The sequence below is a fragment of the Ovis canadensis genome, chromosome 3 (assembly GCF_042477335.2).
Source record: "Ovis canadensis isolate MfBH-ARS-UI-01 breed Bighorn chromosome 3, ARS-UI_OviCan_v2, whole genome shotgun sequence".
Lineage (NCBI taxonomy): Eukaryota > Metazoa > Chordata > Mammalia > Artiodactyla > Bovidae > Ovis > Ovis canadensis.
In genome coordinates this window covers 222,595,235-222,607,460 of record NC_091247.1, presented here as the reverse complement: position 1 = coordinate 222,607,460, position 12,226 = coordinate 222,595,235, and the positions used below count along the sequence as shown (strand labels likewise).

The 12,226-nt window shown below is 55.6% G+C and overlaps 1 protein-coding gene across 4 annotated transcripts in view; it reads right to left on the bottom strand.

Moving 5' to 3' along the window:
• Window positions 1–984: 984 nt before the first annotated feature.
• The window catches only part of MGAT3 (beta-1,4-mannosyl-glycoprotein 4-beta-N-acetylglucosaminyltransferase), a 39,308-nt gene continuing 28,066 nt past the window's right edge, over window positions 985–12,226 (bottom strand). For all 4 annotated transcript variants that reach the window (XM_069586036.1, XM_069586039.1, XM_069586037.1 and 1 more), the window contains exon 2: window positions 985–5,702. In XM_069586036.1, coding sequence (XP_069442137.1) covers window positions 4,088–5,701 — 1,614 coding nt within the window. In that variant the 5' untranslated portion in view covers window position 5,702 and the 3' untranslated portion in view covers window positions 985–4,087. The remainder of the gene's footprint in view (window positions 5,703–12,226) is intronic.

The following is a 12,226-nucleotide window of genomic DNA, read 5'->3' as shown; positions in this document are numbered from 1 at the left end:
TTACAATGGTGATGATTCATTATCAGACACGATTTAAAGGCTGTAAACTTGACCTTAATTGGCAGCTGGGTCACTGTTGCATCCCCCAGATAGAGGCAGCATCTCCATCTCTCCCACTCCCGCTCAATCCCGCACCTGCGGGCGCCTTCCTGGGTTTGGGGTGTGGCTGAGTGCAGGCGTCAGTGATGGGCATAAAGGGCTCGGCACTCCCCAGGTGCTCAGGAGACGTGAGCCCCTGCTCTGGTCAGCAACACTGTGGTCACTCCTCTCCCGTCTCTAGCCTCAGTTTCTCCATCTAAGACAGAGGCTGCACAGCCACCCCACGAGGGACCAAGGCAGAGTTCACCTTTGAGACTCTCCTTATAAACTATCCAGAGGCTCCCCCTCTGCAGGACAATGCCAGGATCCAAAAGACCTGGAATAAGCCTCCAGGAAGTCCCCACGTTCCACCACCCGGGCGCCATCACAGCACAAGTCCAGGTTAGCTCCATAGGGGAGATGACCAACTGTGGAGGCTGCCATTCCCACCTGCCCTGGAGGGTTGGTACCCCTAATTCAGGTCTGACCCCACACCCACTAAGTGTGTGGCCTTAGGACCCGTGACAGGTGCACAATAGTGGAAAAATCACTCCCCTCTCCCTAGAGGCACCAGGGTCTTCATCTAGATCCCCAAAGGGGTCCCCTGCCCACCTCAGGAAAGTGGCCAGGCCCGGACCCACTTCCTCCTTCTGTGAAGGACCACCCGTCATCACCCCCTTTCCAGGCCCGTTTCCACTGGTGGGAAGTCAGAGGCTCCCTTGGTGGGGGTTGGGGGTGGGGGTAACTGCATCCCTAAATGAAGATGCTTGGAATGCCCCCCCACTGCCTGTCCAGTCCTCAGGAAGGCTCACCACCCCCCACCGACCCAGCAAGACCAGAGTCACCCACTTGCACCCCTTCTTGTGCCAGCGCACCCCCAAAGCAGCCACTCAAGTACAACCTTCAGACTTTGTAGCTGTTTTTATTATTAATATTATCTTCTCCTTTAAGCATCCCTTTAAGGGTGAAATGAAATCCAACCATTTACAGAGAAAATGATTTCAGAATGTACATATTGATTTTCCCTTACAAAAAAAATAATACTATTATTATTATCGGTGTCCTTAAATTCCACATTTCCCAGGGCCCTGCCTGCTGCTGGGGCAAGTCCTAGCTCCCCACCCTGTCACCTGTCCCCAAAGCTCTCCCACGCCTGCTGTGGGAACCACCACACCCTAGGGAACCCCCGTAGGGTGGGCTGGGCCTCCATGAGTCTGGAGACCCCCGGGCCAGGGCTTCCCAAGGAAGGAAGGAAGGTGGCTATGACGACAGGGCCAGCAGCCTGCTGGCATCCCCTTTCACAGTTTGGTTTGCCTTCATGGAGGGGAGTGGCCCAGGGATCCCCTGTCCCCGAAGTTCCCAGTGTATGATGTGACTCTGAGTGAAACTCTGCAACCCCATGCCTTGGTCCCCTGACCCTGCAGATGGCTGGGCTTGCTCTCCATGGCCAGGCCTCCACTGGGGGGTGACCACAAACACACCTGGCCCTCCTTGTCTGAGAGGGAAGGCGGGGTCTGGCATGTCCAAGCTCCTTCCCTCTTTCTACCTTTGCCCCTGAGCTGGCACTGGAAGCGAGGGACCCCTGCCAGCCTGGAGGGGGGACCTCCCCACAGGTGTGGGGGGTGTGGGGTGAGGAGGCTGTCAAGGTGGGAGGCCCTGGGCTGGGGCTCAGGCATGTGTCCCCGGAGATGCCCGCCCAGGAGGTGGGCAGAGGTGGCTGGCGGGCAGGCCCTGGCCTGGAGTGACCTGGAGCCACAGGGACACCCTGACCTCTTGAGCCACTTCTCAGCCCCAAGAGGGGCTGGGGGGTTGGAGGGGGCGCTGCTCTAACTCCGAGGGAGGGGTTGGTTCCCTTGGGACACCCCCTCAACTGGAGGGACAGTGGGGGCCCCCCAGCCTGCTTCATGCCCGCCTGCCTGAGGCTGTTCCGCAGCCAGCTCCCCACACCACACCAGCTCCCCGGGAAACCCCCCAGTAAGACACGCCGAGAAAGTCTTGGCTGGAGGCTTAGAGGGAAGAGGCTAGAAGGTCATGGTCTCACAGCGGTACAGCCCTCAGGTTGAGAGCATTCTCATTCCTTAGACTGAAAGACAGACAGACAGACGGACCCCCATATCCCTTTTAGCCTGGCTTTCTGGCTCCCCAGGTTGCCTTTCTGCCTCAGTCATTTTGGGGAGTTGCAGGAAGTATGGCCACAGGCTCCAGGTCCCAGCAAGGAGAGGCCTGGGCCCTGCTCCCACGTCCCACACACAGGCATATATATACAGGGACACACCAACACAGACACGGACAAGTACACACCAAGCATGCACCCATGCCATAAATACACACGCACGCAAAGACATGTACCGTTCCACAGGCAGGCTCAGCATCACTGGGTAAACACCCGAGGGGGCCGCTGGGAGGGGGCGCCGCTCCCTGCCCACCACTGCATGCTCTTAGTGATCCAGCCCTGGGTCGTCAGTGAGACGGGCAGGGACAGGCCGATGCAGGAGCTGTGAGCATGTCAGCAGGATCCCACCAGGGCAACAGTCACTTCCGCCCTCTCCCCTCCTCCCTCAGGGTCAGAGATGCCCCTTGTCCCTGTAAGTATCCTCTCCGCCTTCATTTTGTCCCCTCCTTCCTTTAATAGGTGACAGGGGCAGCCCAGCTGGAAACCATTTCTCCCGCTTCCCTTGCAGCTCTGGTGGCCAAGTGACGTAGTCCTGCAAGATGCCATCAGAAGTGACTGTGCCACCTCTGGCTCACGCTCTCAACAGATGGGGCATGCACGTCCTCTGTTTCCCTCGGACATGGATGCAAACGAGACGGTGGGAGCTGGAGCAACCACTCTATCCAGAGATGGAAGGCATGAGGCAGGAAAGCAGAGCTGCCCTCCAGACCACCACCCTCCAGAGAGGTAAGTTAGAAACAAGCTTCTGTCTGCCGAAACCACTGTATTTTGGGGTCTCTTAATTACAGCAGCTTAGAATCTACTCTAACATATACACCCCCCTCCCCCGAGGCAGCTAAGGAATGAGACGACAAACAACTGGCCTTAATGTCCCTCGTGGGCCCAGAGCAGCCTTGTGGCCCCTTCCTGGCCCCAAGCCAGCCCCCAAAGGGGCACAAGGGTGCCTCCACCTGAGACAGTGGAGAGCTGAGGCTGTGGGTCCTAGTGGGAAGGGGTGATGGGGGAGGAGGCTCCCCACATCTCACCTACTAGGCTAGCTGACAGTCCCATCCCAGCCTGAGAACTGGACTCTTGGAACTTGCAAGGACTGGGTGGGCAGCCCACAAGACAGCGATATAAAAAGTAAGAAGAAATGTCAAGGCCAGCTTTGGAACCTAGAAGAAGACTCCCCGGGCTTCCCCACACCTGCGTCATCTCCAGAGGGGCTGAGGGGCACAGGGCCATCTGTGCTGTATGTCCTGTGAGACGAGAGTGGAGGTCCCCACTCCCTCTGGCCCGGCACTCTTGAGGCCACTACAAAGCATCCATTGGAGCTTCTTTCCAGCTGCCGTTTTTCATTCCCTCCCACCCTGGTGTCCCTGCTTCTTCCAGGGCCCGAATGCAACTATTTACAGAGCCCTGGGAACTCCTGGCATCTCTCCCTTCCTACCGTGGGTCCAAAGCCCCAGGAGGCCACATGGTGGGCTGCTTCTCCCTGGAGGGGACCGCGGCACCCCTCTTGCTGCCCCAGGGTTCCTGCAGGCTCCCTCCCCCGCCCACCCCTACTCCCCAGTAACCCTCCTGCGCTCTCTGCAGGCACCTCCCAGCCGCAGCACTCCTAGGGGCGGTGGCACCTGCTCTCCTCCCCTGGTGGGGTAAGGGTGTTTTCTGAGCTCACAGGCCTGACCCTGGATTCACAGGGGCTTGAGTAGGAAAGACTCCCCCACCTTCCACTCCTGGTCCTCTGACGAACCACCCAGAGGGTGGAAGGAGGCAGAAAGGTAACAACAGGAGGGGCAGGGGCCAACACCCCACCCCACCCCCACCCTGCCCCTGGCCCTGTAAGATCATGCAGCCTTAGCCTTCAACCACATCCAATTTGCCCCTGGCGGGTGGCCTTCCCTCCGGACCCTTGTTCCGCCGCCCACCGGCCGCTGTGCTCTTCGGCTCCTGGTAGGGGTTGTCCAGCAGGTAGCGGAACTGGTCGTAGTTCTTCAGCAGGTACTTGGGGGCGTACATGTGCTCGCTGGGGTCCGCCGGCGGGTACTCCTGCTGCGTGCCGTCGAACCAGCCCCCCGTGCGGATCAGGCTGCGGATGTAGTTGAGGTCCCGCTTGTCCTCGTAGTCGCCCCAGCGGGGGAAGTCGCCGTTCTGGGCCGACACCAGCTTGAAGTAGATGCCCTCGGGCGTGAAGCACCAGGAGCAATGCCAGCCGGCGAAGTGCAGGGGGCTCCCCAGCGACCACTGCACCAGGATGTGGCCCGTGCGGTTCTCATACTGGCGGAAGTTGGGCATGGTGTAGTACTGCCGGCGGCGCAGGCGGATGCCATCCAGCCCGTACACCGTCTGCAGCATGTCCACCGTGCAGCCCGACACCACCTCCAGGCTGCCCGGCTGCTTCCAGAAGAAGCCGTACAGCGACTTGCGCATGTGGAAGGCGAAGGGCTCCGTCCAGCCGTCGTAGAGCTTGAGGAAGAGCACGCCGTCGCGCGCGGGGATCTCGTCGGCGTCGTCGATGATGAAGACGTCGTCCGGCCGCAGGTTGCGCAGCCGCGACACGCCGTCCTGCGTTAGGAAGGTGCGCAGGTAGTCGTCGGCGATCCAGCCGTCCTGCCGCCCGCCCAGCGGGAAGTGGTCCAGGAAGACGTACAGCACCTTGTGCCGGATGTACTCGAAGGTGCCGTTGGTCAGCATCTCGCGGAACTTGAGCGGCCGCGGCTCCCCGTACGCGGTGAAGTTGGACTCGCACACCACGAAGGCGTCCACCACGTCGCCCAGCTCGTGGAAGCGCACGTCCAGCAGGTCGAACTCGTGGTTGATGTTGATGGCGTTGATGACCCGCCGCGGCACCTCCCGCGGCACCAGGCGCTCCTTGGTGGGCAGGTTGGAGTACTGCACCACGGTGGGCACGCCGCAGCTCGGCCCGTGCCAGCCCGGGAGGCACACGCACTCCACCCACTTGCGCCGCGTGCCGGGGCCGCGGCTCCCCGCTCGCTCCCGGGCGCTCAGCAGCTGCCGGCCCGGGCCCCGCGCCGACGACGACGCGCCGTCGCCCGCCTCCATCTTCTCCTCTGGCCGCCCCGATGGGGGCTTCTCCAGCATCTTGGTACCTGGCTTGAAGCAGACGCCCCCGGCTTTGGTGCGGACGAAGTACTCGGTGGTGTCCTCGGGCAGCACGAAGTCCATCCGGTGGAGCTCCTCCGTGGCCTTGCTCGGCGACAGCGGCTGGAGCAGGGGTGAGTGGGAATAGAGTGGGGTCCGCAGCAGGTCGGGGCTACCCGGCTCCGGGCTGGCCTGGGGCGTGACCGGGGCATTGTTCCAGAAGAAGCTGGACACCAGATTAGGGCTGAGAGAGGCCAGTTCGCGGGGAAAGGTGACATAGGACAGGGTCTTAAAGAAGTGCAGGAAGGAGATGAGACACAGGCCGGCCATACAGAACATGAGAAACAGCTTGTAGCGTTTCATCTTCATCCTGCAGGAAACGGGGGAGAAAGCAGAGCAGTTAGGAGTCTGCAGACCTGGCGAGGGGAGCCTGAGGCTCTTCTCCCGAGGGAAGGAATGCAACTTTTAGAGAAACTAAAATAGAAAAAGTCGTGTTCAGGCTTCAGAAGGAGAGCCGGCCTCTGACCTGCTTGCACACTGCCTGGATTCCATGCCTGCCTGAAAGCAAAGCAAGTCAGGCAGCACTTTAAATAAGAAAGGGAGTGGGTCTTGGGATTCTTGAGCCCCTGGAGGTCTGGCCAACCCCCTGGGGTCTAATGAAATCCTGTGACTCAAAAGGTGAAACAAATAGCATTGTAAAAGTTAAAAACGAAAAAGACAACCCAGAGCTGCATTTTTGAACACAAACTGCTTATAGTACCAGGTTGTGGCCTGGGATTATAAGCAGGAGCCCTCAAAGCTGCAATTTGGATTATCACCCATAGGGTGTATGCACCACCCAAAACCCTTCCCATCTGGGACTCCAGATTGCAGGGACCTCCCAATGATGGTCAAGTCTGGATGTAGGTTGTTGCCCCAATGTGGTGATGTATGTTCTTACTTCTATTGTTTCTATTTTTTTCTTTTAATGACTGTATATTGAAATTCTCTTCTCTTCTATAAAAAATTGAAATTGTTTGTGTGCTAGAGTGGTTTCAAATGAATCCTTTGAAAAAGTTTACTAAAAAGGAAAGTAAAACTTTGGCAGAACAGCAACCAGCTCCAGCACCTGGCCCACCCCACCATGACTGTGCCAGCTGCATCGCTGGGCTTTACTCCAGAACAGAATGCATCCTGGGAGAAGCTCAACCCTACAATGTGGAACCTGCCTCAAGGGGCTTACAGGCCCTAAGGGAGGGGGAGAGTGGGTTGTAGGCTGCAGACATGGGGTCCCTTTCCTGAACTGTCCAGGATGCTTTCTCCTTCTATCTGTCCATCTGTCTGTCTCTTTGTGTGTGTGTGTGTGGCTATATTAACAAACCTTTTTCACTGAAAAAAATTTCCAGGTCTCAAGGGAACACTTCTAATTCTAACATATTTAATAAACACAATTAAGAAAAAGTTCTCCAGAGGATGGCGACTGCAGCCCCAAAATTAAAAGATGCTTGCACCCTGGAAGGAAAGCTAAGACACACCTAGACAATGTATTTAAAAAGCAGAGACATCACTTTGCCAACAAAGGGCCATACAGTCAAAGCTACGGTTTTGCCAAAAGTCATATATAGATGTGAGAGTTGGACCATAAAACAGGCTAAGCACACAAGAATTTATGCTTTTGAATCATGGTGCTGGAGAAGACTCTTGAGAGTCCCATGGGCAGCAAGGAGGTGAAACTAGTCAATCCTAACAGAAATCAACCCTGAATATTCAATGGAAGAACTGATGCTGAAGCTGAAGCTCCAATCCTTTGGCCACCTGATGCGAAGAGTCGGCTCATTGGAAAAGACCCTGATGCTGGGAAAGATTGCAGGCAGGAGGAGAAGGGGATGACAGATGATGAGATGGTTGGATGGCATCACCAACTTAATGGACATGGGTTTGAGCAAACTCCAGGAAATAGTGAAGGACAAGAGAAGCTTGGGGCGTCATAGTCCATGAGGTTGCAAAGAGTCAGACACGACTGAGTGACTGAATAACAGCTCCTTCATTGCCCCATGCAAGGCAGTTGACTGATATCCAGCCATAATATTTTCTGCTTGAGGTGCATCACTGGTTTTATATGCATTTTTTTCTGTTCTCAGCTTAATATTTTTTTTATAATTATTATTCTATTGAACACTCATCCAATCAAGTGGTTTTCCTCAATCAACCACAGGTTAAAGAGACTTTCATGTCAGTAGAAATAAATGTACCATTTCCTTTTAAATTTCACATATTCCATACTCATTTGGAATGAATCATTCTCTATGAGGGATCGTGATTATGACCATTCTCTACTTGTTTGCACAGTTTATCAATTAGTTTATGGTTGTGGAATGGAAAGCCATATATATTGTTTTTCATAATTAAAACAAAGTTCTGTTTTAGAATATTTGTAGCTTATCAAAAAGTTGCAAAGATAGTTCAGAGGGTTCCTTTACACTGGTTACCCCGTCTCCCCACGTGTGGACACTTACATTGCCACAGTATGTGGTCACAACTAAGAAACTGAAAGGCTCACGTTACTCTAAACTGGACTCCACACTTAACTCAGCCATGCTCTTTATCTCATGAGGGAGCCTGTGCAGCACCTTTGACTCTCACCACACAGCCCAGGAAAGAGGGCACACCGGCCAGGAGGTTACACCCACCTGGCCAAGTCAGACCAGTGCCTTCCCGGGTAGCACTGAGTGGTAAAGAATCTGCTTGCCAGCGCAGCAGACGTAAGAGACTCAGGTTCGATCCCCGGGTTGGGAAGATCGCCTGGAGAAGGGAATGGCACTCCACTCCAATATTCTTGTCTGGAAAATTCCATGGGCAGAGGAGCCTGGAGGACTACAGTCTATGGGGCTGCAAAGAGTCAGGCATGACTGAATTAATGACCAGTGCCTTGGCTGGAGTGACTTACGGAGGTAGAGAAGGGGCTGGGACAGAAACTGGTATTTTCATTTCCCTTCCTGTGTGTGTGGGGGGGGGGTTGGGTGGGGCGGGGGGGAGCGCACTGTCCTTTCCCTTAAAATGTTCCTTTCTGTGGCCTCTCCCTATGTTTCTGGTTCTTCCTCTGGGTCATTTGAGCATCCCTGGTGGCTCGGAGGTTAAAGTGTCTGCCTGCAATGCGGGAGACCTGGGTTAGATCACTGGGTCGGGAAGATCCCCTGGAGAAGGAAATGGCAACCCACTCCAGTATTCTTGCCTGGAGAATCCCATGGACGGAGGAGCCTGGTGGGCTACAGTCCACAGGATCGCAAAGAGTTGGACACAACTGAGCAACTTCACTTCACTTGCTATACTCTCCCCTTCCTTTCCTAACTAAAGCCAGGCTCCTCACCATTCTGAACCTTGGTTTCTACATCTGTGAAATGAGTACAGAGTTCCTGGTGTACAGCAGGTATTCAACAGGTTTCTACTTCTTTCAAAGCTCAAGGCTGGAAGACTCCAACATAAATGTTCTCTAAACTACATGATTATAAGGCACACAATCATGAAATGTTTGATCTAGAACAAGCTTTAAGGACCATATCCTCCCACCCTTTCATGTCGGGGAGGAGGGGCCACCCTCCCCAGCCTCCCCTTGGTGAGGAGTCCTGAGCACGCTAGTGAGGAGCAGCTGGGTCTGCCAATCCTGCTGGCCAGGGTGATACTTGCGCCCTCATATGTCCCCCCTCCTCCAGTTTAAATGCAGACACCCTGGAGCCCGGCCTCAGGTGGGGGTCGGCACAGCTGACTGCAGGAGGCAGGACAGTCAGGGGTTGGGGCCTGACCTCTGCTAAATGTCAGCTGCCCTGGGGCAGAGCCAGAGGCGGGCGGGGACTGGTCTCCACTGGCTTTGAGGGAGGCGGGAGGGAGCTCCCGTCCCCACCACGGATTCTAGCCCTGCTCTGGCAAAGGCAGACCCGGCCGGCGGGGTGAGTGGAGTGGCCGAGAGCTGAGGCCCAGGAGAGGCAGGAGGATGCGAGCTCTTGCTGGGGCAGGGACCTGGCGCAAGGCAACACAGCAAACAAGAGGTCAGCATGGCAGAGATCTCCAGAGCGCCCTCCTGAGGGCTTTTAGGGCCTGGCAAATCAGCCCTGCACCTTCTGGCAGATCATTTCTGCCCACTTGGAGCCTGTCTCTATGGGACACCCCAATCATAGCCCTCCCTGGACTGAACTGGCCGTGAGTGGTGCAAGGCAAGGTTGGGGCCGCCACTCAGACGAAACCTCCTGGCAGCCGTGAACACGGGCCCCAGGAAGGTAAGAGAAACTCAGGTAAGGGGCCCCCGCAGCCCTGCTGAGGTCACACTGACCCAGCTGCCCCTCAGCTCCCTGGTCAGACAGGCTTTTAGGATCTAGTTACCTCTGGCCAGCTGCACCCTTTGGAAAACAGACTCGCCAGGGCCTGGGAGTCCCCCCTCTGAATTGCAGGGGCCTTCAGGGTAAGGCCATGTGATAAGGCCCCAGCCCGGCTTGCTGCCAAGAATCACGGAATGGAGTGTGTATCCTTCGTGGCTTGGGCTGCTGGGAGGCTGACAGACACAGAGGCTGGCCCAGAGCAAGGCAGTGCCTCACAGGCCAAGTTTTCTGGGACACTGTTACACACAGCTGTCTGGGTTTTTTTTTTTCCTTGAACTTGTTCTTGGCCTGCTCTCTTTTTATCTTTTTTTTTTTCTTTTTTTTTCTTTTTATCTTATCTTCAAGTATTTTCAAATACATTTTATAGACTGAGTGGCCTGTAAACAAGAAACCGAATAAATAAATAAGCATGGGCCCTGGGGTCTCACATAAGTCTTGCCCACCCAGGGAGACAGGACTGTGATCACCGTTTTCACAGATGGGGAAACTGAGACTCAGAAAGATGGCAAGACTTTCCCCAAAGGATATTAGGAAGGCGATCAAATCAGGACCTCAAGGTAAGTTTGGTTTCCGAACCAGCCTCTGCCTCCTTACATCTGAGACCACAGCCCTCCTTGGTGCTGGTGGCCTGGCTGCGGGAACCAAACTAGACCCCTGCTTCAGCATCTCTGCCTCCATTATAAAGCTTCATCTAGAATCACCAGGTGTACCGATAAAGCTGATGGTCACTGACATTTACAGGCCAGCTACTGTCTTGAGCACATCACATGCACGTCCTCACCAGATCCCCCCACCATGCAGCAGGTACCACTGTCCCATTTTACAGATGAGGAGACCGAGGCCAGAGAGATGGTATAACTTAGTGACACACAATCAGTAAGGGTCGGACTCAATCCTGTGGGGTCAGTAGTGGGATTTCATCCAGTGGTAAAGCTGTCCTGGGTCCCTTCCATCTGCCAAGTTCAGCCCAAGTGGAGTGAAACACAAGTGGGGTGATAAGGGTCCCATGGAGAGTCCACCAGTGACCAGTGAAGGCAGTCCGTGGACGGAACAGCTACCACTGCATTTGACCCATGTGACCCCCTGCAGGGCGTCACCCAGCCCATCTCCTCCATTTACTCAGTAACTACTTATTGAGAGCCCACTGAGTGCCAGGCTCTGCACTGGCCCAGGGAGCGAAGCAGATGAGGACCACAAGAGCCCCCAGCTCGTGAAGCTGGCGCAGGGTGAGCAGGCACGGGGCTGTGGCCACTAAAGTGAGCCAAATCATACGGTATGTTAGAAAAATGTGCTCTGGAGAAAAATAAAGCAGTAAAGACTAGGAGTGGGCAGGTTCGCAGGTAATCAGGTGGCCAAGGTGGGCCTTACAAAGAGTGAGGCCAGCAGACAAGGAAGGAGGGGCGGCAGAACGGAAGTGCTGGAGTGCGGCTTTCACAGGAGGATGCTAAGTGTCCAGGCTCAGCTGGGCTGCTCTGCTGAGAGCGCAGTCACCTGAAGAACAGAGCAGGGAAAGCGGCAAGGAGGCCGCGGCACTGTCTGGGCAAGGGCCGGGGTGCAAGCAGCGGTCAGACCTGGCGTGAAGTGTGAGTGACGAGTCACACTCAGTGGCTCCAGGACCTGCAGAATGGACCAGCCTTTGACTGGGGCGGAAGTCATCCTTCAACTACCTCCACGGAGATGGAAAATGGCAGAGCTGGGCTGGAGGTAGCTCTTGTCTCTGCAGGGTCCTCTCTAAGTGCCTTGCCCATTTCAGTCACCGAATCAGAGAGACCAATCTGCAGCCCCACCCTGTCCCTTCTTCCCAGTGCTGAGCCCATCTCCCCATCTGTCTCCTCATCTCTGGACACGAGCCTCTGGGGGCAGGGAGCCGCCAGGGAGCGAGCTTCAGCCAGAGCTGCCAACTGTGTGCACACAGAGCCTAGAACCAGACAGTCCGGCTCAGACCTCTGGCTCTGCCATTTCCTATCTGCGTGGCCTTGGCTGCTGCTGCTAAGTCACTTCAGTGGTGTCCGACTCTGTGCGACCCCATAGACAGCAGCCCACCAGGGTCCCCCATCCCTGGGATTCTCCAGGCAAGAATACTGGAGTGGGTTGCCATTTCCTTCTCCAATGCATGAAAGTGAAAAGTGAAAGTGAAGTCGCTCAGTCGTATCTGACTCTTAGCGACCCCATGGACTGCAGCCTACCAGGCTCCTCCATCCATGGGATTTTCCAGGCAAGAGTACTGGAGTGGGGTGCCATTGCCTTCTCCATTCCTATCTGCGTGACCCTGGCAGGTGAAAATAACTTTCCTCCTTTGGCTTACCGAGAAAATGAGGGTTCAATAATAGCCCATGTGAAGCTCCTAGCACAGAGTAAGAGCCCAATAAGCATTAGCTCTTCTTACCGCTGTTATTCCCCCACCTGGAAGAAGAGTAGGGAGAGCCTTCAGCTGGGGGAGGGGGCAGCAGGTGCACAGGCTCAACCAGAGCTGAGCCCCTGGCAGGGCCTGGGGCCTGGTGGGTGCTTTCTTATTTAACAGCAGCAAGGAGTTGAGTGGGGGGCT